The sequence below is a fragment of the Taudactylus pleione genome, unplaced genomic scaffold (assembly GCF_031769625.1).
Source record: "Taudactylus pleione unplaced genomic scaffold, aTauple2 ptg000488l, whole genome shotgun sequence".
Lineage (NCBI taxonomy): Eukaryota > Metazoa > Chordata > Amphibia > Anura > Myobatrachidae > Taudactylus > Taudactylus pleione.
This window is the reverse complement of record NW_028284890.1, coordinates 372,108-399,948: the sequence shown is the minus strand read 5'-3', so window position 1 is coordinate 399,948 and position 27,841 is coordinate 372,108. Positions and strand designations below refer to the sequence as shown.

Here is a 27,841-nt window from a genome sequence, read left to right as displayed (position 1 = left end):
CAGATCTCACCACACACTTATATGTGGTAGTATTATTATATAAGGGAGAAAGGATTTGACGGAAGAGTTTTTTAATTCAAGCGCGAAAAATGCAACCTTGCTGTGTCAAACGGCAGAAGGTAATGGTATTTTACTGTACAGAGGGAGTGGCCTGTGGTATCCTACACTATATAGGTGGAGCTGCCGGTGGTGTCCTACTTTACAGGGGGAGTGGCCTGTGGTGTCCTATACAGTGGTAGCAGCCTGCATTGTCCTACTGCACAGGAGGATCGGCATGTTTTGTCCAACACTTTACAGGGGGAGCGGACTGTGATGTCCTACTACCCAGGAAGAGCGGCCTATTGTGTCCTACTATACAAGAAGAGCGGCCTATTGAGTCCTACTGTGGTGTCTTATACAGGGGGAGCAGTCTGTAGTGTCCTACTATACAGGGGGAGCATCCAGTGGTATCCTACTATACAGGGGAAGCTGCCTGTTGCACTCTACTATACAGGGGGAGCAACATGTATTGTCCTACCCTACAGGGAGAGCAACCTGTGGTGCCTTCCTATACAGGGGGATCAGCCTGTTGCACTCTACTATACAGGGGGAGTGGCCTGTGGTGTCCTACTTTACAGGGAAGTGGCCTGTGTTGCCCTACTATACTGGTTGAGTAGCCTGTGGTGTCTTACTATACACTGGGAGTGGCCTACGGTGTCCTACTTTACAGGGAAGTGGCCTGTGTTGCCCTACTATACTGGTCGAGTGGCCTGTGGTGTCCTACTATACACTGGGAGTGGCCTACGGTGTCCTACTTTACAGGTGGAGCGGACTGCGGTGTCCTATTATACAGCTAGAGCAGCCTGCAGTGTGTCCTGCTATACAGGAGGAGCAGCCTTTGGTGTCCTACTATACAGGGAGAGCGGCCTGTGGTGTCCTTATATATTGGGGAGTGACCTGTAGTGTCCTACTATACAGGGGGAGCAGCCTGTGGTGTCCTACTATAGAGGGGGAGTGGCCTGTGGTGTCCTATTGAACAGGAGGAGTGGCCTGTGATATACTATACAGGGGGAGCAGCCTGTGGTGTCCTATACAGGGGGAGCAGGCTGTGGTGTCCTGTTATAGCAGCAGCTGCAGAGTAATAATAACAGTAATGAGTGGTCGAGGAATAACACATAATAGGTATAACATGTATGTATATACCAGATGATACATAACAGGAACTGGGGAAGGATGTGTGAGAAGGACACAGACAGGACATGTAATAAAGGGCTGCACTCCCTGAGCTGAGACTGTCTGTCAGGGCGTCTTGTTATCCTGAGCAATAGAGACTCTCTCAGAGACAGCCAGTGGCTGTGACAGTCCCCAGATCCTCAGAGTGTCACTGATTATCCCCCAGGACATGTCTCACCCCACCCTACGCTGCACACACACGGCCGGCAGGCTGGTCACACATGTAACATACATCTGAGGTGCGGTCATTTGTCATTTCATCATTTGTGCAGAGTGACTGATGGGATTCTGTATTGTGTAACCCTTTGTGTGTCCCCTGGGCTGCCTGCTGTCCTATCCCTGTGTTATTAACCTCTTCTGTTCCCCTCCCCTGTGTTACTGACACCTCTGTACAGCTGTTACACCCCCTGTTGTGTGCTCTGTATTCCTACGTTACTTCCCCTCTCCCCATATCTGCACCCCTTCTGCTCTCCTGTGTACTCTCCCCTCACACCCCTGTTACCTGTATGACCTCTGTATAGTCACAGATTCTCTCCGGTTCTGGAATAAATGTAAAACAAAAGTAAAAAATCCCAACATCCCTAATTCATGTGTTTGTACAAGATACACGTGGAGCAAATTTCACCAAATCTGTGTCTGGGAGGAATAAGACCCCCGGCCAGGAGAGGAGCATTGGTGTAACCTTATACAGTACAGCATTGTGTGACGGCCTCTGAGGAGCCTTATGGGGCTGGGTCACAGGAACCTCTGACAGACACTGACCAGGGCTCTATGGCTGGGGGGAAAGGGGAGACTTACTGGTCACTCAGTGTTACATGTCTGACTGTCTTACATGTGTTCTCTGTGATGTGTATTCTATTTATTCCTAGATAATCCTGCTGTGAGGAACCAGAGTCTTTATTACACATCACACGTTCTATATTCTCACTGATTCACTGAAAATGGACATGGATGAAAGTCACAGGACTGAGAGGATCTTACATCTCACCCTGGAGATCATCTACCTGCTGACTGGGGAGGTGAGAGGGTCTGGGGGTGTCACAGTGACATCACTTATATCTATAGTAATAATACAGGGACATGACTGGGGAGGTGAGAGGATCTGGGAGTGTCACAGTGACATCACATATCTATAGTAATAATACAGGGACATGACTGGGGAGGTGAGAGAATCTGGGAGTGTCACAGTGACATCACTTATATCTATAGTAATAATACAGGGACATGACTGGGGAGGTGAGAGGATCTGGGAGTGTCACAGTGACATCACTTATATCTATAGTAATAATACAGGGACATGACTGGGGAGGTGAGGGGATCTGGGAGTGTCACAGTGACATCACATATCTATAGTAATAATACAGGGACATGACTGGGGAGGTGAGAGAATCTGGGAGTGTCACAGTGACATCACTTATATCTATAGTAATAATACAGGGACATGACTGGGGAGGTGAGAGGATCTGGGAGTGTCACAGTGACATCACTTATATCTATAGTAATAATACAGGGACATGACTGGGGAGGTGAGGGGATCTGGGAGTGTCACAGTGACATCACTTATATCTATAGTAATAATACAGGGACATGACTGGGGAGGTGAGGGGATCTGGGAGTGTCACAGTGACATCACTTATATCTATAGTAATAATACAGGGACATGACTGGGGAGGTGAGGGGATGTGGGAGTGTCACAGTGATATCACTTACATCTATAGTAATAATACAGGGACATGACTGGGGAGGTGGGAGGATCTGGGAATGTCACAGTGACGTCACTTATATCTATAGTAATAATACAGAGACATGACTGGGGAGGTGAGGAGGATCTGGGAGTATCACATTGACATCACTTATATCTATAGTAATAATACAGGGACATGACTGGGGAGGTGAGGAGGATCTGGGAGTGTCACAGTGACATCACTTATATCTATATTATTAAACAAGCAGCAGGGAGCTGGTCTCCGATATTAGTATCAGTCCCAGAGTCCTCACTGGAGTTGGGAATTATATGTTGTTTTCTTTCTGTCAGTGACACAAAGATGTTGGAGCTGCAGGAGATACTATATACTCTACATTTTTCTGTATATAGGAGATTGCTATAATATTTGCTTTAGTGAAATAGTCTTTTTGTATATAATGCAAAGTGATCATCTAAATAAACAGCCCCATTTAGGTGGAGTTTAATTGACCTCCTCATTGATGTCTCCCCCAATACACAGGATTACACAGTAGTGAAGAAGACATCCGGTGAGCATGAGACTCCCAGCAACCGTCCCCATGTGACAGGAGGACTGAGCAGGACCCAGAGCCCCATCATGGTGCCTCCACCTCACTCACTGATACATGAGAGACACAATGACCAGAAGATGCTGGAACTCATCAACAATAACATTCACCTGCTGACTGGAGAGGTGACTGCTGGGAATGGGACATTATACAGTAACACCAGGGGCAGGGGCAGAACTGTGGGAGACAATGGAGGCGCCTGCCGCCGGGCTCCAGCTCTGAAGGGGGCACCTCCTTCATTGTCCACAACATATTCACCCCACTTAGGGCTGTAATTATATACCCGGAGTGTACCGTCACGGCCGCCCAATACATGGCACCCCTTCCCAGTACCTGAGAAGCCATCATACACTAGTGGAAAGCTCCATGTCAGACCATCAGCTGCTGCCTTTGTATATCTGTAGCCTATCTGCATGCACATTTCTATATTAGAGTGTCAGCGGGTATGACAAGGGGGGGCACCAAATTATAACTTGCCTCCGGGCTTCTGGGATGAACTTACGCCACTGACCAGGGGATGTGTCTGGGTGATAACTGGAGAGGTGACTGTTGGGAATGGGACATTATACAGTAACACCGGAGGATGTGTCTGGGTGATGACTGGAGAGGTGACTGCTGGGAAGGGGACATTATACAGTGACACCAGGGGATGTGTCTGGGTGATGACTGGAGAGGTGACTGCTGGGAATGGGACATTATACAGTGACACCAGGGGATGTGTCTGGGTGATGACTGGAGAGGAGACTGCTGGGAATGGGACATTATACAGTGACACCAGGGGATGTGTCTGGGTGATGACTGGAGAGGTGACTGCTGGGAATGGGACATTATACAGTGACACCAGGGGATGTGTCTTGGTGATGACTGGAGAGGTGACTGCTGGGAATGGGACATTATACAGTGACACCAGGGGATGTGTCTGGGTGATGACTGGAGATGTGACTGCTGGGAATGGGACATTATACAGGAGATGTGTCTGGATGATGACTGGAGAGGTGACTCCTGGGAATGGGACATTATACAGTGACACCAGGGGATGTTTCTGGGTGGTGACTGCTGGGAATGGGACATTATACAGACACCAGGGGATGTGTCTGGGTGATGACTGGAGAGGTGACTGCTGGGAATGGGACATTATACAGTAACACCAGGGGATGTGTCTGGGTGGTGACTGGAGAGGTGACTGCTGGGAATGGGACATTATACAGTAACACCAGGGGATGTGTCTGGGTGGTGACTGCTGGGAATGGGACATTATACTGTAACACCAGGGGATGTGTCTGGGTGATGACTGGAGAGGTGACTGCTGGGAATGGGACATTATACGGACACCAGGGGATGTGTCTGGGTGATGACTGGAGAGGTGACTGCTGGGAATGGGACATTATACAGTAACACCAGGAGATGTGTCTGGGTGATGACTGGAGAGGTGACTGTTGGGAATGGGACATTATACAGTAACACCAGGGGATGTGTCTGGGTGATGACTGGAGAGGTGACTGCTGGGATTGGGACATTATACAGTAACACCAGGGGATGTGTCTGGGTGATGAATGGAGAGTTGACTGCTGGGAATGGGACATTATACAGTAACACTAGGGGATGTGTCTGGGTGATGACTGGAGAGGTGACTGCTGGGAATGGGACATTATACAGTAACACCAGGGGATGTGTCTGGGTGATGACTGGAGCTGTGATTTCTGGGAATGGGACATTATACAGTAACACCAGTGGATGTGTCTGGGTGATGACTGGATAGGTGACTGCTGGGAATGGGACATTATAAAGTGACACCATGGGATGTGTCTGGGTGATGACTGGAGAGGTGACTGCTGGGAATGGGACATTATACAGTAACACCAGGGAATGTGTCTGGGTGATGACTGTAGAAGTGACTGCTGGGAATGGGACATTGTACAGTAACACCAGGGGATGTGTCTGGGTGATGACTGTATCATTGTGTGTCAGGTTCCTATAAGGTGTCAGGATGTCACTGTCTATGTCTCCATGCAGGAGGAGGAGTATATAGAGGATGACAGGGGTCTGTACAAGGACGTGATAATGGAGAATCACCGGCCCCTCACATCACTGGGTAAGACGAGACTGTAATTTATTGTACAGGGGAGAGCAGGTATGGGGGCCTCCTATATACACCCATCACCTGATAATCACATATATACAATGTACTCAGGGCCTGATTCAGCTTTGGGAATAGAGTGAGAATTAGCATGTAACTGACAATCTTGGTGAAACCATGCTGCACTGCAGGTGCGGCAGATGTATAATGAGCAGAGAGATTTAGAGTTGGAAGGGAGGTGTCCAAACTGACGTCTAAATTGCAGTGTAAAAGTAAAGCTGTGCAGTATATGTGGGCTACATGCAAAAGCAGCCAGTATTTACCCTAAATGCAAAATAATGTATGTATTTGCACCCCTTGCATTGCAACATGGTTTGTCCTGGTTCACAGTTACATGCTCTTTCTCACTCTGAATCAGGCCCTCAGTCACTGTGTGTCTCCTACAGATGGACTCAGTAACAGAAATACTCCAGAGAGATGTCCCCGTCCTCTTTATTCACAGGATTGTACAGAGGAGAATCACAGGACCCCACAGGAGCATCAGGTAGGTGGGATTTAGGGTCTCACCAATATACCAAAGTGTCTTTATAGGATCTGTAGGAAGCTGTGTGTGTCTTATTAACCAGAATTCTTCTAATTAGTGTGATTTAATGAAATCTGACATTTCTAAATTGTTATTTTATTGATTTGTGGGTTTCTTAGGGTGAAAGTCTGGCTAATATAAAGGCAGAAGATATAGAGGGAGAAGAAGAGCCGTATGTGACTGATATGAAGGCAGAAGATATAGAGGGAGAAGAGACGTTTGTGACTGATATGAAGGCAGAAGATACAGAGGGAGAAGAAGAGACGTATGTGACTGATATGAAGGCAGAAGATATAGAGGGAGAAGAAGAGACGTATGTGACTGATATGAAGGCAGAAGATATAGAGGGAGAAGAAGAGACGTATGTGACTGATATGAAGGCAGAAGATATAGAGGGAGAAGAAGAAACGTATGTGACTGATATGAAGGCAGAAGATATAGAGGGAGAAGAAGAGACGTATGTGACTGATATGAAGGTAGAAGATATAGAGAGAGAAGAAGAAACGTATGTGAGGGGTGATCAGCAGTGTAAGGAGGAGGAAATCCCTACAGATATCAGCACAGGTGAGTAATAAACACTTACTCAATCACTACAACAGTACAAACTAATCAGGGAAATGTATCTGTCCAGTGGTGGAGTCAGGAGCCATCAGCCCCTATTATACTGCTCTCCTCCTCACATTATGTCACTGTGTGTTACCAGCCCAGAGATCTGACCAGTCTCCTCCCCACACTCTCTGGTGTATCTCATACATCAGCAGCCATCAGCCCCTATTATACTCCTGCTCTCCCACTCACATCATGTCACTGTGTGTTACCAGCCCAGAGATCTGACCAGTCTCCTCCCTGCACTCTCTGGTGTATCTCATACATCAGGAGCCATCAGCCCCTATTATACTCCTGCTCTCCCCCTCACATCATGTCACTGTATGTTACCAGCCCAGAGATCTGGCCAGTCTCCTCCCCACACTCTCTGGTGTATCTCATACATCAGTAGCCATCAGCCTCTATTATACTCCTGCTCTCCCCCCTCACATCATGTCACTGTGTGTTACCAGCCCAGAGATCTGACCAGTCTCCTCCCTGCACTCTCTGGTGTATCTCATACATCAGGAGCCATCAGCCCCTATTATACTCCTGCTCTCCCCCTCAATTCATGTCACTGTGTGTTACCAGCCCAGAGATCTGACCAGTCTCCTCCCCACACTCTCTGGTGTATCTCATACATCAGGAGCCATCAGCCCCTATCTATTTCAGGGTCCATAGGGGGTCCACAGGGTTGACCTTGGGATATAGGTTGGGAACCAAATCCGGGCACCACGCAGTTAAAGCTTTTAGCTCCCAGGATGCACTTGGGTCCACTCTCCCTATAACCCCACCCCCAAGCCAGAGGCACCTCAGTTTAAGTTGGTGCCCGGCCGGAGTCGGGTCACCGTTAGTGCAGGGGGAGCTGATTAGCAGCCCCTAAGCTTATTTTATTTTTATTTTTTAGGGACAAAGTTTTTTCCAACTTTGGACTCTTCAGAGCGGCAGCGTTGGACTGTCCATAGGACGTCTAACCTGCCGCTCCGTCACCCCGCTGGCGCTGAGACGCCAGTACAGATCTGGGGATCTCAGCGGGACCCCAGAGTCTGTACTAGCCGGACTCTGTGGGCGCCCAGGACTGCTTGCGAATCCACGGGGAGCATGTAAGGTCGCGGATCACCGCTTGCGGTGATCTGCGCATTTCAAATGCAGTCCTGTGCCTCCGGTCTCTGGGGACAGACCGGAGGCGCCGGCAGTGGCGGCGGGCCCCCCATACCCCGTGTGTCCACTAGACCACCAGGGACTTAACGATCGGCGCAGGGAGCCGGCTTCCCTGGGGTTAATAGCCGGCCAGGGGAGCAAGCCTTCCCTGTTACAGCGGCTCCTCCCCTCAGCTCAGCTCGCCTTTCAGTATTATAGTCTGGCGTCGCTGAGCTGCTTCCTCCGCGGGCTACGCTTCTTCTGAGGTCTCCAGGTGGCCATTTTCTATGTGCAGCAGCAGAGCTTCGGAGATGGCAGTGAGTCCAGTCCCCCTGCGTACCGCACCATCAGGTCAGTGTACACAGCGCTGTAGCCTTCCCAGACACTGAATCTGGGCAGTTGAATGCAGTGACATAGTGCAGTATATTATATGACATGTTTATGTATATATATGTATATATCTGCATGGTATGTGACTTATGCTAGTGCTGACTGTCTGTACTTTATTATCTCACCTGTCAATATATATCTATCCCTTTTCTTTATCTGCCCTAATACAGCTGTACTTAGGGTGGTTCTGAGGCCTCACATTTATATACTTGTTAATATTTGTGAGGTTTGTCACATACTGTTGCGTGCTGCACGTTGCCATATTTTCGATGGAACTGTGTGTTGCATACGTTGAAAATGTGTCCCTGCAGCTAATTTTGGCATCAGTCAGGACCAGTATATTGCTGCTTGATATTTCCGCCAAGATTGGTCAGATATGTCTGACCAGGAGATAGAGCGTTATACTGCAGCCATTTTTACTATCCTGCAAGTCATGTGCTGCATGTGTTAGTGCGGAGGATTTGACTCATAAAGGGTTCTGTATGCGGCGCCATCTGGTGCCGAGCCCCTTACACGACCCCTTTGGGCGGTTTGTTTTCTTGGGATCCTCTCAATTGCGGATCGCCGGGCGGGCCCCATTGTTGTACCTCACCTGGGGGTTACTTCACCATACTGCCCTCTTCATCTCAGGGTATCTCGCAGTTTCTTGCACTCTTCCCCTGTGACACAGACTACCGCTCCCTGCAGGGGTTTTTCCAAGTATATGAATTCCCCCTGGTGCCACAATAGTCTGTCATTCCCCTTGCAGGGATTACCACAGCCACCCTGGGTGGATGTCGTTTTCTATGAAACGCAAATTGGCGTGGTTGGCGCCCTGTGGTTACTTCCCAGTTGGCTCTGCCGTGTACTGGATACTGTTTTGGGCTCTTTCCCTCTTACACGGGGGGAAGCCTATTTCAGGTTTTATTATCCCTGCTTTAGGGCTGGTAGCAGGTCCATTCTGGTTAGAGTGAATGTTGACCTGCACCTGTATCATACACCCTCCGTCTTACGTGCCTTCGGGTTCCCTGTTGCTGACTAGCGGTTGGATCGCATGGCGGGACTCTGGCTGTTGCCAGATACGAGGTATTACAACAGCGTTTGGCCTCCTGTCCCAAATTCCCTGAGGGTCATCACGAGACCCTCCTGGGGTGGATGGGCGTGTTACTCATCTCATTACAGATGTTACTATGCCTCCCATTCCGGCGTGGTCGGATTCTTCGGATCCATAGGTGGTAACTCTACCTGAAATCAGTATACTCGCTTTCAGGGGTTGTTACCCATCCTACCATGGCTATAGCATGGTTGGTTAATACTATTGCATACTGAGCTGATGCATTTGTAATGTTTTTTCCCTTCCAAAACGTCTGGGGTTCAAATGTATTTGGTCGCTCACGTAATATATGCAGTTGTCATAGGTGGAAATGCCTATATTGGATACCAGTCTCCTAACTTTCAGAGTTCCGGTTGCGACTGTATCCTCCGTCATACCCTATGGCTACGCTCTGGGAATGCAGAGGTGCAGATACCATCTATAGGGTAGATCTTGTTTGGTCCTGACCTTGACAAGATTGTAGTAACATTGGCAGTATTACTAACGACCAGTTTACCGCCTTCAGCTATGCCCACTACAAGGCCTCAGACTAAGTCTGTTAAGTCTTTGTGTCCTCTGGGTCAGCTGTAAAGGTCTGTTTCTTCGTAGACTGTCGGCCTCTACAAGGGCCGACATATCCAGTCCCGAGCAGGCCTGGACTGCCAGCCGATCCTGCTTCTGAACCTACGGATATATCTTCAGCCTGACGTGACAGGCCTCCCACTGGGAGATAGCGAATTTCTCAGTTAGCCTGGTACTAGTGTCAGGTTGCCGCGGCTACGTGGGTAGGAGGATACGCCCTCTCTTTGCTCAGGCGGCCTCTTTACATGTGATGGTACGCGGGCCCTTATTCAGACCCGAACAGGGCCTTACAAATCCAGAAAGCTATACAGTTGTTGCGGTCAGTGGAGCTGATGAGGCCATCCCCACTTTCTCAGCGAGGGACTGGTTGTTCTGCTTTCTTTCTGGTGTGGCTGAATGGTTCTCTTTGGCCTATTCTCTGTCTCAATTCCCTGAACCAGTTCCTAAAGCTACCTGGGCTCAGGAGGCAATCCCTATGCTCCATCATACTATGTTTGGAACCTGGGGACTTTATGGTATCACTGGATATACAGGACGCCTGCTTACGGGTACTTACAGAGACCTTTCCTCAGCATGGACTGAGGTTTGCTATATCACAGCAACACTTACAATTTTTCGGGCTCTGCCTCTTGGGACTGTCCTCAGCCCCACAGGGGTTTACCAGCGTTTTGGATTTTCTGACAGTTCTCCTGTTCAGTATATCCCAATGCTCCTGTACCTGGACGGTCTCCTGCTCTTAGCAGGATCACCGGGGTACTTTACTGCCAGATCAGGATGACCGTGGCTTCTTCAGGGTGCAGACGTTTAATCAACGGGGAATAAGTCCTCCCTCTCTGGGTATTCTTCATCTAGGAGCCCTGCTGGATTCTCAGAATCTGAGAATTCTTCTGGCGTAAGACGGAGTCTCCACTCTTCCATTAGGAGTCCATGGATGTCTACGCAGTCGACATATGTCTTTACACTCTGGGATGCATGATCAAATATTCAGTGTCTGCCTTTGGAAGGGTGGAATGGGCTCAGTTCCATTCCAGGCCTTTCCATAATTGGCTTATCTCCAGATGGAACGAGTTTTTTCTGTCAGATCACTGTTCGAACGATGTGCTCTCTCCGGAGGCAAGTCGGTCCCTTTCCGGGTGGCTATGGCCATCTCGTCCAGGGTATTCTTTGCTATGGACAGTGTCTGGTTCGCATCCATTTCAGTGCAGTTGGACGTCTGTCGATTCTACCCTGTCAATTAACTTGTTGGACCTTTAGCCTGTCTTGGGCCTTCACTCTGGCATAACTCTTGTTTCCCGGTGAACTTGAAAAGGTTCAGTCCGACAGGGTCAGGACAGTGGCTTCCTTTTTAGCAACACTGTTGGTTGGGTGGCAATGACAGGTATGTCACACATTCGGACATAGTCCGAGGGTCTCCTCCCGACCATCTTGGCAGCGTTCATTTCAGGAGCTCTCCATTGGGAAGCGGGAGTCCTCAGTCGTCACGACGTGCATCCCGGGGACTAGTCTCTTCCCCAAGAGAGGTTTCATCTCCTGGTGAGCAGGGGGGGCCCCTGAGGTGGCCCTCATGGCCTTCTGACTTTATCACACTATGGTGTTACAGTCCAGCTCTCGGGATTCTGAAGCAACTTTCAGTGACTCTTTGTCGGTGAAGTGGTCCTTCCACTTTGCGTACCTGTGTTCTCCGGTCTCCCTTCTTCCTCGAGGGAAGTGTTTCAATCAAGACGGAGATGCTTTCCTGCTGGTGGCTCCTGATTGCCCCAGATGTCAGGGGTACTTGGATTTTCGGATTCTCTCCATCGATACTCCATTCCTGATGCTTCACTGCCCGGACCTGTTGTCTCAGGGTCCTTGGTTTTGCCAAGGACCTGGGTCGTTTGTCTTTGACTGCGTCCCTACAGTGGTCTTACGGCTTCCCTGGCTTTGTCATCGTTGGAATGATTAGAGCACATAGATCAGCTTTTGCTGGGACCTACAAACAAACTGTGGCAGCCATAATTCTTATGGTATTGTACCTGTTGATACAATCCTCCGGTGTCCAGGATTTCCAGATATTCTGGCATTCCTTCCGGCTGGCTTGGGTTTCTCCCTCGGCCTGGCCTTCCTGACAGTGCGGATCCCTACACTGTCAGTAGGGTTAAGATATGGAATTGCTCCACTCTGGTATCCAGTTCATCCTTTGGAGTGTTTTCTGGATTATGCCTCCTTTTGTCCTCCCTAGGGACTCCTTGGGAGTTAGTAGTGGTTCTTCGTTCCCTCCGGGGACAGTCAATGGAACCGCTGGTTGTGATAGCCATTACATGGTCTATTGCTTAGGCTCTCTCTTTCTCTCAGGGTGTTTATATCAACCAGGAGAGTGTCTGAATTGGGAGCGTTCTCATGTGGTTCCCTCTTCTGGAGGGCATCATGTCAGGGTGTGAGTTGCTCCGCCCTGTGTTTCTTTTTAAAGTGGTTTTTAGGTACCATATTCTGGAACTTATGGTACGGCCATTCAGTCCCCAGTCCTCTCGGCTGGTGTGGCCTCATTGACTGTGGTCCGGCCTCTTGGGATTTATGTGATCCGTTCAAGGTCCTTACGGAAATCGGACCCCTTATTGGTGGTCTGCGATTTCTGGTTTTCACAGGAAAGGATGGCCGGCCTATAGCCAAATGTTGGCTCGATGGCCTTCCTCAGGGGCCTACCCATGGGTAGGCCTTTCTGTTGAGGCTTGTTTTCTCGGGCCATGTAACCCTCGAGGGCGGCCCGCTGTGGCGCCTCGCTGTTTTGCCTTACTAGGTGACCACGCCTTTTTAAGGTTCTAGGCATTGGTTTCCTTTGCCTCTCAGGATGCTTCCTTTTTGGCGACGGATTCTCCTCTCAGCACAGGAGCGTCCCCACCCTTGGTTGAACTGCTTTGAGACTGAAGTAGAAAACAAGAGATATGGTAAGAACTTACCTTTGTTATCTCTGTTTCTACGAAGTCCATAGGGTCCACAGGGCGCCCGCCCTGACGCACCTGGCTTCGTATGGGCTGTGTGGCTGGTCACCGGTTTTCCATCTCCCATTTCTGTGAGTATGGTTATTGAGTGTTCCAGTTTTCTCTCTCTTTTTCTCTCCTCCTTCGGCCTTTGGCTACTTACAAACTGAGGTGCCTCTGGCTGGGGGGTGGGGTTATAGGGAGAGTGGACCCAAGTGCATCCTGGGAGCTAAAAGCTTTAACTGCGTGGTGCCCGGATTTGGTTCCCATCCTATACCCCCAAGGTCAACCCTGTGGACCCTATGGACTTCATAGAAACAGAGATAACAAAGGTAAGTTCTTACCATATCTCTTGTTATTCATGTAAATATTCCCCAAAATGGCGACGTCTGTGCATTTCCAGCTTCTCTTTCTGTACATCCCATGGATATTGCGCATCTTTCCTGTAAGCCTAGAGGCAGCAGTGTCTTGGTCACGTGCCTTCAGCTTTCATGGTCTAGTACAGGCCTGGCCAACCTGTGGCCCTCCAGCTGTTGTGTAACTACACATCCCAGCATGCCCTGCCACAGTTTTAGCATTTCCTTATAGCCAAACTACAGCAGGGCATGCTGGGACTTGTAGTTTCACAGCAGCTGCAGAGCCGCAGGTTGGCCAGGCCTGGTCTAGGTTATCAGAACACATTATGGCCCTCATTCAGAGTCGGGCGCTTGATGCAAGTGATCGCTCTGAGGGTGGCCGCTTGCATTTTTTAGTGCGGCCTCCTGGTCGCTAGCTGAGCTGTGGGTTACCACCCACAGCTCTAGCGAGCGACCAGGTTAATGGTCGCAATGGTCAAGACCATCACGACCATCGGGGCATGCGACGAGATCCTAAGGTTGGGTCTCGGCATCCGCAAGCCCCAGGGAGCTTCCTGCTCTGATCGAGCAGGAAGCTCCCCACTGACATCACTGGTGATGTCAGTGGGGCCGCCCACAAACGGTCAGGTGTTCCTTGAGGAACGCATCCGTTTGCTCAGCCACCCCCCCTCGGCCCGCCTCCCAAACGGGGCGAGCTGTCACTCTCCATCGTTTGGTGCGAGACCCATAGCGATGGAGCGCCCGACGCTAGTCGGTACCGACGTGCGCATGCCCAGTAGTAAAACATCAACCCGGTTGCGAGCGCTCAGTGCTTGCGACTGGGTCTGAATGAGACCCTATATCTAAAGTATATGAGATATACTCTCCAGTGATGGCTCAAAGCAATCTCCAGCGCAAGTAAATTATTAACACAAACATGTCCGCACCTGTGTTACCCATATTGTCCATTTGGCCTAATGACGCCTTTGTCTTTTGGTCTTCATGCATATTGGAGTTTCCTGTTCATGCCTTCCGTACTAAGGAGACCAATCATGTAACACGTCATGTTTAAGTCACAATAATTTTGTATTCCTTCATAATGACTAAATATACTGTAATAAGTGTCAGGCTTATCACAGGAGGAATGTAATTAACCTGTTACTGTGAAATTGAAATTCTATTTAATTTTGGTTTCCTGATGTGATAACTGATGTAGAGTTTGGGCTGGATCCCTGCTGTGATATATACATTATCTGTATGTAAAGAACCGATGTAGCTCTGTAAGGTGTATACGCTCTGACTATCTGAGAGGAGAGAACCTGTGTAACACCTTCTATGCTTTGGAGTAACTGTCTTTGTATAGACAAATCCTATGAGCAATAAATATCCAATTGCCCCAGACACCTGCATCTGCTCGTATCCTGTGACTACCAGAGAAGCACCAAACACTACTTCCAGCTGTTCTGGTTTGAGCCCAGTGTCTCCAAGCTCAGTCCCTCTGCCAGCTACCATGTGCCAACTGGTCCACAGTGAGAGATCAGTGGCAATTAGCCAGCACCACCCAGGAGGCATTGGGGGGAGTCAGTAACAGGCGGTTGCTGACAGTCCCTAGGAGTATTAAAGTAAGCCCAAAATAATTCTACAGTCACCTGGAGGAACATCTGACACTTTGGGGCTTGTCACCTCCACTCACAATCTGTGTATCCAGCAAAGGCAGTGATCGCGGTGTTGACAAAATATGTGGGTCCCAGGGACCCTCCACTTTAAAAAAAAAATGGGGTCCTACCTGACCATTTCTAGGTCCCATCATAATTTATGCTTTAGAGCTCCCCATATGCCTCTCAGACCTCCCCTAACCCCTTACAAATGATGCCACACAGCCATGCCCGGCCTTTACACATTATGCCGCACATTAATGCCCTTTACACATTATGCCGCACAGCAGTGCCCGGTCTTTACACATTATGCCGCACATTAATGCCCGATTTTTAAACATTATGCCACACATTAATGCCCTGTCTTTACACATTATGCCATGCAGTAATAGACCTTACAAATGATGCCACACAGCCATGCCTGGCCTTTACACATTATGCCACACATTAATGCCCTTTAGTCCCACTATGCATTGCCCCAGTAGTAGTCCCCCCCATGCATTGTCCCTAGTAATTGACTCCCTATGCATTGCCCCCAGTAGACCCCCTATGCATTGCCCCAAGTAGGAATCCCCCTATGCATTACCCCTAGTAATAATCCCCCTATGCTTTATCCTTAGTAGTAATCCCCCTATGCATTGCCCCTAGTAGTAATCCCCCTACGCATTACCCCTAGTAGTCCCCCTATGCATTGCCCCCAGTAGTAATCCCCCTATGTATTGCCCCAGTAGTAATACCCCCATTCATTATCCCTAGTAGTCCACCTATGCATTGTCCCCAGTAGTAATCCCCCTATGCATTGCCCCAGTAGTAATACCCTCATGCATTATCCCTAGTAGTCCCCTTATGCATTGCCCCCAGTAGCAATACCCTAATACATTACCCCTAGTAGTAATCCCGCTATGCTTTATCCCTAGTAGTAATCCCCCTATGCATTGCCCCTAGTAGTAATCCCCGTATGCATTACCCCTAGTAGTCCCCCTATGCATTGCCCCTAGTAGTCCCTCTGTGCATTGCCCTCAGTAGTAATCCCCCCTATGCATTGCCCCCAGTATTGGCGTCACTCACACCTTCAATTGGGCCTAATGACCCCTATGTAGCCCAGGCCTTGTGCCCACCTATATACCTACAGGCCTATTGCCTGAAATTATTCCACGGGCCTAGTGCCCGACAACCCTGGTGGTCTAGGGAAGGGGGTAAATAACGGTGGCCGAAGGCCGCCTACCCGTAAGGTGGAAGAGGCTTCAGTCCTCAGCTTCAGTCTTCTGCCGTTGGCCCATCCTGGCCAGCGGCACCGCCTCTTCCTTTCTTCCTCCTTGATCACGCCGTCTTCTGGCCTCTTGCGTGGCCGCCGGAACTGTTGCCGCGCCGCTCTTCTCTTGTCTTCGGAAGGTCTTCACTCCTCCCCTCCACCACCGGACTGAACTTTCCCTCTCAGCGGCGTCTGATTCAAGACACCGCGATTGGCTCGTCGCTTCTGCCTCCGATTGGCTGCTGGACCGCGAGCCGTGTTTGGCTTGTGGCCAGTGCCAAACAACCGCCGCTTCTGGGCAGCGAGCTCCGCTTAGCTTGCGCCTGGAGCCAAGCTTCTCCCGCCGCCACTTTACCACTGACGCTGGTGGAAGGGACCAGGCGGCCCCTTCACCAGGTACCTGCCATGGTGGCTTACCCGGCGCTGGGAACAAACACTATCCCAGCGCCCGGCACGGATGCTGTGCCGATGCTGGGATCAGACACTTGATCCCAGCATGGCTTTCCACAGCAGCAGCAGCCAATAACAGACAGCATTGTGTCTTTCTCAGGGGGACGCGCTGTGCTGCAGCCAGCTGTCAGGGATTGGCCACAGCACAACGCGTCCCCGGGGACCCGGCTACTTGTTAAAAGTGAGTCCCCATTGCTCAATAGCGGGTAAAATACGTTCTATAGCGCGTATTTGCGAACACTGAAAGGACAGTATAGGGATTTGTTCATATTTTGGTCAAAACATTTAAGCTTGTAATCCGGCATCAGGAGTTCCTAATATTCTGCTAGTTACTCTATGACTGATCCTTCATACACCACTGACTTGTAGTTACATCTTTCTTGTCTCTCAGCTACAGAAGCTAATTGTGAAACAAAAACCTATTGCCACGCGGCTGGTACCATGTAACGTATGGGTAACATCCAGGACTGGCCTGTTTTATTTTGTTTGAAAATTGTGCCTAAAGTCCTGAATGCTGTCAATCATGCCGATATGAGGCTGTTTTGTGTGTGGCTCACTAGCCTATGCTTGTTTAGGAGTTAGCCTCTGGATCTGGGAGGTGAGCACATGTTACCAGCAGTCTAATGGTGTTTGATGTATATACAATATAGATACTTGCAGGAACCTTGATACTGGGCTGTAAGCTTAAATGTTTTGCTGAAGTCCTTGTGCTTGGATTGCTAGATGTACCCAGGTTTGTAGTGGTGACTCCAATGCCGACAACAATTGTCTTTATGTTTTGTATTAGAATAAACATGTAACCCCTGTGATAGCTATAACATAGCATAATATGTGACCGTTATACATTGTACCATGACACAACGGAACTTCCCCATTTGTTACTAATTTGGGGACCTGTCACCGTAGTCTCTATTGGAAAACTATCCATGTTACAGAGAAACAATACTTTTTTCATATATTTAATTTATTCCCAGCAGATGGATGTAACAGAAGGAAGATCTCAGAGGGACATCACATCTTATCTACAGATGGTGACATAGAAGGTCACAACAACACCCGAGATTCTCTAGGACAAAACCCTAACACCACAATTATACATCCAGCACCTCACAGTGCACATGTGTCATCTGATCCCTCTTATTATGGGGAATGTTCTCCTGATACCCCAGATAGTGGTACACCTATTATAGCTCATGCAGTAGATAAAATGTATTCCTGTTCCATAGATCCCCAACAGAACACAAAAGTCATTAATGACCAACCAACTAAGACCAGTGCAAAGCACCATACATGCTCTGAGTGTGGAAAATGTTTCATCTATAAATCAGCTCTCGTCACACATCAGAGAAGTCACACAGGTGAGAAACCATTTCCATGCTCTGAGTGTGGGAAATGTTTTAAACATAAATCACATCTTGTTATACATCAGAGATGTCACACAGGTGAGAAACCATTTTCATGCCCCGAGTGTGGGAAATGTTTCGTCTATAAATCATCTGTTGTTATACATCTGAGACGTCACACAGGTGAGAAACCGTTTCCATGCTCTGATTGTGGGAAATGTTTCAGAGACAAAAGATATCTTGTTAGACATCAAATATGTCAAACAGATGAGAAACCATTTCCATGCTCTGAGTGTGGAAAATGTTTTACAAGAAAATCAAGTCTACTTAGACATCAGAGATGTAACACAAGTGAGAAACAATTTCCTTGCTCTGACTATGGGAAATGTTTTACACATAAATCAAATCTTGTAAGACATCAGAGAAATCACACAGGTGAGAAACCATTTCCATGCTCTGAGTGTGGGAAATGTTTTACCAGAAAATCAGTTCTTGTTATACATCAGAGAAGTCACACAGGTGAGAAACCATTTCCATGCTCTGAGTGTGGGAAATGTTTTACCAGAAAATCAGTTCTTGTTATACATCAGAGAAGTCACACAGGTGAGAAACCATTTCCATGCTCTGAGTGTGGAGTATGTTTTACAAGAAAATCAAGTCTACTTAGACATCAGAGACGACACATAAGTGATAAACCATTTCCTTGCTCTGACTGTGGGAAATGTTTTACAAGATTTGATTTATATGTAAGACATCAGAGAAATCACACAGGTGAGAAACCATTTCCATGCTCTGAGTGTGGGAAATGTTTTACACAGAAATCAAATCTTGTTACACATCAAATAATACATAAAAAAAACGAGCTGATAGACATAAAACACAATACTTTAAGCAATTCAAATGCTTAAAATCTTTTGGCTAATTTATTGTGTTTGAGGGTATGAAGTTGTGGATGCTGATGGTCTAAATGCCGACCGTCGCCATCCCGACTGTCTAATCCCGGCTAGGCTCCAATGACAGGTGTCGAAATCCCGACAGCTGTCATTTTACCTTCGCCGGGAGCCCGATGCCCGGCATACTGATCGAAGGTAAGCCAGGCACGGACAGCCGTGGGAGGGAGGGTTAGGTTAGGGGCTCCCATGGGGACAACCCCCCCCCCCGGGAGACTTAGGGGTAGGCTGCGGGGAAGTTGGGGGATAGGTTTAGGCACTTAGAGGGGGGGTTAGGAGCGCCTAAGGAAGGTTAGGAGGGGGTTAGGATAGCGTTATTTATCTTAATGAACGATCAGGATTATCACCTCTGCCGGGCTATTGCTGTCGGGATTAAGTATTACACACTGATTCCGTTTTGAGTACCAGTAATAGTAGAATGGACAATACACAGCGCCATCAGTGCACAAACATTGCTACTTTTTTTCACATAACAATCAACCTTAATAAAAGGAAAGTATATATCACACAGTCATGGACAACTGAAGGGAACAGGGAGGGAAAGTTGTATTTTGTGTTGCTAATCAAAAGCAAGTAATCCTCAGCCTCCTTGTACTCTAGCTAAGAGATCCATGTGGTGACAAATACCCAATGTCAGTCCATCGTGGAGAACATCACATCTTCCATCTGATGTTATACATATGTGATGTAATGAGTTACTGTAATTGTCATTACCTGTGTGTGATGGGGATCAGTGAAGCATAGATTATAGTAGCACACTGCCTGTTATATACTCACACACACACAGTGCTATGTATGTCCTCTCATCACTCTGCATTTCATTCCACTGACCAATTGGCTCAGATGTAGTCTTATCAGCCAGACTATATCTTACCAATCAGTCTTAGGGGGCAACTAGCTGAGGGGGCAACTAACTGTGGTAATACACAAAGCATGCAATAACTAAGTGTGTTTTCTAAACAAGTGAAATAAAAACAGTGTAACAAACATTGATCACCATATGTGACCAGGCAATTTCGTATTCAAACCTGACATTTGTTTATGTCCTGTCCTACAAATTTCACCTTTTAATAGAAAAAAAACATTTGTTAAAAATTTGGTTTTTTTTATATCGCTCCATGGTATCTTCTCTAATGATATTACATCCATCACTCTCCCTGTATATCACCCCTCTGTATACATTCCCTCCTCATTACTCCCCTCTTATAAACACACATGAGCTTTTCCTATATCACTCCATGGTATCTTCTCTAAGGCTATTACACCCATCACTCTCCCTGTATCTCGCCGCTCTGTACACATTGCCTCCTCATTACTCTACTCCCCTCTTATATACACACATGAGCTTTTTCCTATATCACTCCATGGTATCTTCTCTAAGGCTATTACATCTGTCACTCTCCCTGTATGTCACCCCTCTGTACACATTGCCTCCTCATTACTCTACTCCCCTCTTATATACACACATGAGCTTTTTCCTATATCACTCCATGGTATCTTCTCTAAGGCTATTACATCTGTCACTCTCCCTGTATATCACCCCTCTGTACACATTGCCTCCTCATTACTCTACTCCCCTCTTATATACACATATGAGCTTTTTCTTATATCACTCCATGGTATCTTCTCTAAGGCTATTACACCCCTCACTCTCCCTGTATATCACCCCTCTGTACACATTGCCTCCTCATTACTCTACTCCCCTCTTATATACACACATGAGCTGTTTCCTATATCACTCCATGGTATCTTCTCTAAGGCTATTACCTCCGTCACTCTTTCTGTATGTCACCCCTCTGTACACATTGCCTCCTCATTACGCTACTCCCCTCTTATATACACACATGAGCTTTTTCCTATATCACTCCATGGTATCTTCTCTAAGGCTATTACATCCGTCACTCTCCCTGTATATCACCCCTCTGTACACATTGCCTCCTCATTACTCTACTCCCCTCTTATATACACACATGAGCTTTTTCCTATATCACTCAATGGTATCTTCTCTAAGGCTATTACATCCGTCACTCTCCCTGTATATCACCCCTCTGTACACATTGCCACCTCATTACTCTACTCCCCTCTTATATACACACATGAGCTTTTTCCTATATAACTCCATGGTATCTTCTCTAAGGCTATTACATCCGTCACTCTCCCTGTATGTCACCCCTCTGTACACATTGCCACCTCATTACTCTTCTCCCCTCTTATATACATACATGAGCTTTTTTCTTATCTATTTACACTGACAAACATCCTTATCCTGTCACCATAAAAATCTTTTATACACCGCTTACAACTATAGTTATCGTTCTCTCCCTCTTCTATTTGCTGGTGTCATATCTTCAAATCCAGGCCCCACTCATAACGGAATATAAATCCAGTAAACTTCATAAACATCATGTTTTTCCCATTACCCTCCCAGTCACTATAATGTGCCTTATGGAATGCTGCTCTGTAACAAATTTACATCCATCCATGATTTTATCTCAAAAAACCACAACCTTCTAGTGATAACAGAAACATGGCTCACACAATCAGACACTCCCTCCCCTGCAGCACTGTCACACAATCAGACATTACCTCCCCTGCAGCACTGTCACACAATCAGACACTCCCTCCCCTGCAGCACTGTCACACAATCAGACACTCCCTCCCCTGCAGCACTGTCACACAATCAGACACTCCCTCCCCTGCAGCACTGTCACACAGTCAGACACTCCCTCCCCTGCAGCACTGTCACACAATCAGACACTCCCTCCCCTGCAGCACTGTCACACAATCAGACATTATCTCCCCTGCAGCACTGTCACACAATCAGACACTCCCTCCCCTGCAGCACTGTCACACAATCAGACATTACCTCCCCTGCAGCACTGTCACACAATCAGACACTCCCTCCCCTGCAGCACTGTCACACAATCAGACACTCCCTCCCCTGCAGCACTGTCACACAATCAGACACTCCCTCCCCTGCAGCACTGTCACACAATCAGACACTCCCTCCCCTGCAGCACTGTCACACAATCAGACACTCCCTCCCCTGCAGCACTGTCACACAATCAGACACTCCCTCCCCTGCAGCACTGTCACACAATTAGACACTCCCTCCCCTGCAGCACTGTCACACAATCAGACACTCCCTCCCCTGCAGCACTGTCACACAGACACTCCCTCCCCTGCAGCACTGTCACACAATTAGACACTCCCTCCCCTGCAGCACTGTCACACAATCAGACACTCCCTCCCCTGCAGCACTGTCACACAATCAGACACTCCCTCCCCTGCAGCGCCGTCACACAATCAGACACTCCCTCCCCTGCAGCACTGTCACACGGTGACTATACGTCACACACACCTCCAGGCCTGGTAATAGTAAAGGAGGAGGGGTTGGAATATTACTGTCCCAATCTATCACATACACAGTTCTCCCACAGGTACCATCACTCACAGTTACATCATTTGTACATTCTATCAGGACTGTCACCCCTTTCTCTCTGCTTGTTGCTGTCTATCGCCCACCTGGGCCACCCCAACAATTTCTGTTACATATTTCTGCCTGGCTCCCTCAACTTCCTATCCTCAGACATCTCCACCATCATCATGGGTGATATCAGTATCACTACTGACAGTCCCCAATCATCTCATGTCTCCAATCTACTCTCTGTAACCTCCTCTCTCAGCCTCTCCCAATGGTCTCTACTCTTCAGGAGGTTCACTGCCTTGTTCTACTAACACCAAGGAAGAACTAGAAGAGGTTGTCTGTCATTGGTGCACATGTATAATATATAACTTATTGTTAGCTGTAACATGTATAGATTATATTAGATTATATACAGTCAGTGAGATATTAAGATAATTAGAAATGTGACTATATAATGAAACGTGTCATAAGGAAATTCTGAGCCATACAGCCCTAACATTAATTCCTCATATATATGATATATATATATATATATACGTATCTTTCTCACTTGTTATATATCATTATATATTGTGATAATAAATTCTTTATTCCAAATCCCTCAATATTGATCAGCGTTTTATTCTATGTGCTCTTATGTCTATTTAAATCACATTCATTGGTGATCCCAAAACATCTTCCATAGAGAATATCATCTGATTCCTTTTACAGTACAGACAAATTAGCCAGAGTATAACGTTTTGTACAATGTATCTCTTTGTTGAAGCTTAATTTATAAGGAACATATTTTACATAATTCTATACTTACATATGCTTTATAGTGAATACAGCTCATGAAATTCAATATGGCCATTGCACAGCCATTTTGCTTTGTACAAACTTAGTAATAATAAGTAAAATGAGTTGAGATATCTTTAAGGACAACTCTCTATGAAAGTGTTTATCTGAAGAATGGTACAAGAGCTTGTCCATTTACATATAATTCTGGTCTAAGAGAAATGTACGCACCAAATATAGTGATAGAGCATCTCATAAATGAATCTATTTCTTTTTGTTTGCCAAAGGAACGAGCCAACAAGAATAAACTATGTCTAACTGCTGAATGTTATATCTGAATATGCCAAATGTCGTTATATGCTTGCATAATGTGGAATAATGTAAAATGTTCTAGATGGATGATGTAAGGGGGCGTATTACCTGAATATTGTAATAGAAAGATATAATAAACTCTGTAATAAAGTCAATCATTGTTATTTTGCATTATAACCCTGGGGGATATGCGCTCCCAGTTAAGGGCTAGATCTATTTATTTAATTAATAAATGACAAATTCTTAAGTGTACTGGATTGGAGTCTATATTACTTTGTGCAACAATGAAACACCAGGTAAAAGGATTAAACAGCTGGAGGCACTGCTGAGATACCTTTACAACACCTACACCTGTCGTTTCTTCACTTCCTCAACAAGTGGAGAGAAGTGTCTGTGCCTGCTGTGTGGCCAGCAGCTGGAACATCCCATCTTATATATCGGTGAGTATAGAAATGTTTGTATTCATATACGTATTCTGTTATGTGAGAGGAAACAGGTGACCAGTGGATGTAGCTAAAGTTGAACTCAGAGATGATTTTACATTGTTGTTGCATTTAAGTAATATTGCTAAAAATAAAGTTAATTGTATTGAGATACTGTAATAATTTTAGAATGTGGACTGATCACCCACAGCTCAGGTGAGAAGAATAATTAATTTAGAGATTATGTATTTTAATATTTGTGTAGTGAAGACTATATGAAGTTATTCTGGAGTGGGTGCCTGTGTTTCGTAAGACAGATGTGTCCCAAGTGGTAATACAGACTGTAAATCAGTATGAGTGCTGGTATTTGCTTGGAGAAAAAAGGCGATCATAGAACAGCTTATCCTGAGTACGTGCAGTACTATGATGAGTTATGTTAAATGACAAGAGATAAAATGTGTTTTCCATTATATGGAACATTTAGTAGAAATAGTTTAACTTGGGTAGAATAAATAATAATTAAAGAAATACTGTAAATAATAGCAAACTGCATCTCTTTAAAAGTGCAGCAGAAAGTGTGAATTTGTAATGTTTACATAATTGGTATGAGTAATCTAAATGCAGAGATCAGCCTGTGTGCATGCGTAGTTCTAGTCCTTAAACCCTACACTTTCCTAAATAAATACATGATACATGCTGCTGGGACAAGTATAGCAGACTCTTTTTTTGCTGCTGTAGATACTTAGAGATTTCTTACATTGTCATTGTTACATGAACCTATTGGAAAAGATTGGAAATGTGATTTATGAGATAAAAGTGTTGATATTATTACTGCCAATAAACCAAATCTTTAATGCTACGTTATACTGGACTAAATAAGAAATGTTTGAACCAGTTGCTGATAATTATTAGAGATTATTGGTAAATCTTAAAGATTACATAGGTTGCTTATATAATTAAGGGACTTTTTATGGATAGGTTGAATGATGCATTACGTTATGTAATAGGGTAACAATTCAATATCTGGAGTGAAAAGAACAATCCTTTAACATAATTGTTAACTTTAGAACGGCATAGGAGTAATATCTTACAGCGAAGAGAAACAGGAAAAAAACGTATGAATTTTTAGATAAAGAGTTTTTAGAAAAATGTAGTTGAAAGTGGACTATTAGTGACAGAAATATGATCCTATATACTTCTTATATACAGAGCAGGATTGTAAACTTTCATGCAGATAAATGTAACCATAATTGTAATTGTTTTACTTGTTTGAATATTTTCAGAGTGAGAAATTGTCCGTCTGTGTACTTAGTACATCAGTGTATGTTACCACCATATATGTATATCCCTCCCAGATCTGAGAAAAGTTTGTTTCAAGGGGATAAAATGCTTTAACTCTTTTATAGCATAGGATTGTGTTGTATTCTTGCATCATAGTTTTCTTTTGTACCTGAGCAGAGTACTAATGAAAGAAGGTTATGAGACATACTTTTTTATTAGATACACAGTATCTACAAAGTGTTTTAAAGAGACAGAGGTAATATGTTTTATAATGTCACAGTTTACAATATGTAAAGAAGAATCTGCAATCTTTTTTTGCTCTTACAGATGACTCAGTCCTAATCTAACAGTGATTTATTGTTATATTCTAAGTTGTTTCAGACTTCAGTAAGAGATACTAAGCTGTTGTGGTTTTTTTGCAGAAGCAGGTTACAAAGTTTAATGAGACAAAATCCAACTGTATACTGATGAGTTTAAATGTACAGGACATTGTTTACCATCAGGTCGAAGACATTTATATCCTTAAAGGGTGGTATTTATTGTTAAGATGAATTGCATCTATTTGTGTTACATACTATTGTTCAGATATTTAATAATGCTCCACTTAAACATGTTCCTACAGCCAGATTTTCTCGATGGGAGATCACAGATGTCATATTTTGAATTGTGCTACATTGATCGTCTTTATCCTCAACAGGGGGGAATATGGTTGATGGTGAGGAAAAAGGAAGACAATGAACATGTTTGCAATAATGAAATATAAAAATAGTTTTCAACAATGGAAACTTCAGCAATGTTTGTTTTAGCTGAAGCTTAATTAGATAATCCTGACTTGGTTCTCTTTACTGATGAGAGCTGTTACAGACAGACACATGAAGTTTGTTTGGTGACAGGATATGTAGTAACTACCATACTCAATGTAGTTAGCTGAATGTACAGCATTGATTAGAGCAACTGGAAGCATAGGGGTTACCGCATAGCTCAGGGAACTCTCATTTCACATGCACAAACAGGTAAAGAACTGATAGAAGCGATATGTTTACCAAAGTAAGTTGCAGTAATTAAGTGTCAGGCATATACTAGACAGACTGATATTATTTCCATGGGGAACATATTAGCTGACAGGGTAGTATGAGAGGCAATTTAGTATATATGACGAGCCAGATGTAGAAACTCAGTTGATGGTGTTTAAGGATATCACATTTGACAAACTGAGACAATATTAGAAAAATACAGTGAGGGCAATGTTAGGAAATTAAAGCTTTTTACAAAAGAATATCGTATTGGGTTTTTGAGAGGAATTAAAAATATGAGCAGCCCTTGTAGAATGTGTTCATGGGTTAGTACAGTTAGGAGCAGATAATATGAGTTGCATTGTACAATCTTACTAGTATGCTCCAGCCAGAGCTAAATGTGAAAGTTGATAAACAATGTAGAGAAGAAGGTAACTACTAAAACATTTGCTAAGTATTACAGATACTGTAAATTGATTTTATTCACTTACCAAAGTAAAAGGGGATTAAAGTATGCTCTTGTCAAGTTTTCAGGATGTTTTAAAGTATGTTGTTGACATGTTTTTAGATACTGCGGAGTTTACAGCTCCGAGATGCTTAGAAAGAGATTTTGCAGGAATTTGTATGTAGACATGGTTTACCGAGTGTTATTGATAGTAAAAGGGGAACTCATTATGTCAGGGGAAGTGTTTCAGAAAATGTGTGAAATTATGGGAATAGAATTAAAGTTACACGTCATATTAGACTTAATGGTGTTATAAAAAATAGGCTAGTTAAACTTACAAAGGAGACAGGAATGGCATTGTCTGAAGGCCTACATTTGGTGCTTCATAGTATTAGAATCACACCTAAGCCTCATCTCAATCTCTCTCCTTATTTACTGTTTATTTGGACTACAATCAAGATGTTACTAAACCAAAGTCTGATTTGAAATTGCAACATGATTTGACTGTTCAATATGTTATACAATTGTCTAAGCAGCTATAAGAAGATCTTTGGAAGCTCAACAGGATATTCAACAAATCCCGGCATTTGTTCCAGAAGATGAAATACAGCCTAGAGACTATGGTATGATGAGAAGTTTTCCTTATGTTCTGGTTCCGTTACAGATCAATGGGATGGTCCTTGGCATGGCAAAGTAATGCTGACAACAGGTACAGCTATAAAGGTTGCTGAGAAGGACACCTGGATCCACGGCTCACATTGAAAAAGGTCAGAGAGATCCGAGCTTAAAGGGGACTAAAAGACTCAGACTCAAGTGCTGATATAAAGACTGAGATATAGAGACTGAGTTGCATTTATGAGAACTCTTCCATCAAGATTGAGATGATTGCTTACAATAGACTCTGCCTATAGACTAACAAAGAAAACTTTTAATTTTCCTTAGCTAGTAGCTGAAACATTCGTGTTTATTGTAACATTGACTTTTTTTTTCTGGAGAGAGGGTGAGCAAAGGTTTATGGTATGAGTACACATCCAGTAGTGTGGATAATGGGGTTTATTCTAATAAGTCCTTTCCTTCCTCTTTTATAAGCAGGGAATATGAATGGTGTCGGGAAGCTATTGAAAAGTGAATTTGTGATTACTGTACTAAATCACCAGAACAAAGGTGTATACTATGAATATTACTCAAAAGAATATCCAATTCTACAAACTTATTCATTGATGGGTAAAGTATTAAATGCTACTAATAGTTGAATTTGTGCCATTGTTGAGTTGAAATATACTGAAATTACT

General features: G+C 45.3%; 1 protein-coding gene across 1 annotated transcript; it reads left to right on the top strand.

Moving 5' to 3' along the window:
* The first annotated feature begins 2,054 nt into the window (after window positions 1–2,054).
* On the top strand, window positions 2,055–19,033 carry LOC148502616 (uncharacterized). The gene is made up of 6 exons (XM_088449574.1): window positions 2,055–2,231; window positions 3,438–3,629; window positions 5,473–5,596; window positions 6,028–6,125; window positions 6,371–6,728; window positions 17,557–19,033. Exons 1-6 carry the CDS (start codon window positions 2,154–2,156, stop codon window positions 18,828–18,830), a joined length of 2,124 nt encoding a protein of 707 aa, XP_088305700.1. The 5' UTR covers window positions 2,055–2,153; the 3' UTR covers window positions 18,831–19,033.
* The last annotated feature ends 8,808 nt before the right edge of the window (window positions 19,034–27,841 follow it).

Bases quoted from the DNA above. Each gene is read 5' to 3' on its own strand.
- LOC148502616 (XM_088449574.1), top strand. From the start codon at position 2,154: ATGGACATGGATGAAAGTCACAGGACTGAGAGGATCTTACATCTCACC. The intron at 2,232-3,437 runs GTGAGAGGGTCT...CCCAATACACAG, and splicing joins TCTACCTGCTGACTGGGGAG to GATTACACAGTAGTGAAGAA. The intron at 6,729-17,556 runs GTGAGTAATAAA...TATTCCCAGCAG, and splicing joins CCCTACAGATATCAGCACAG to ATGGATGTAACAGAAGGAAG.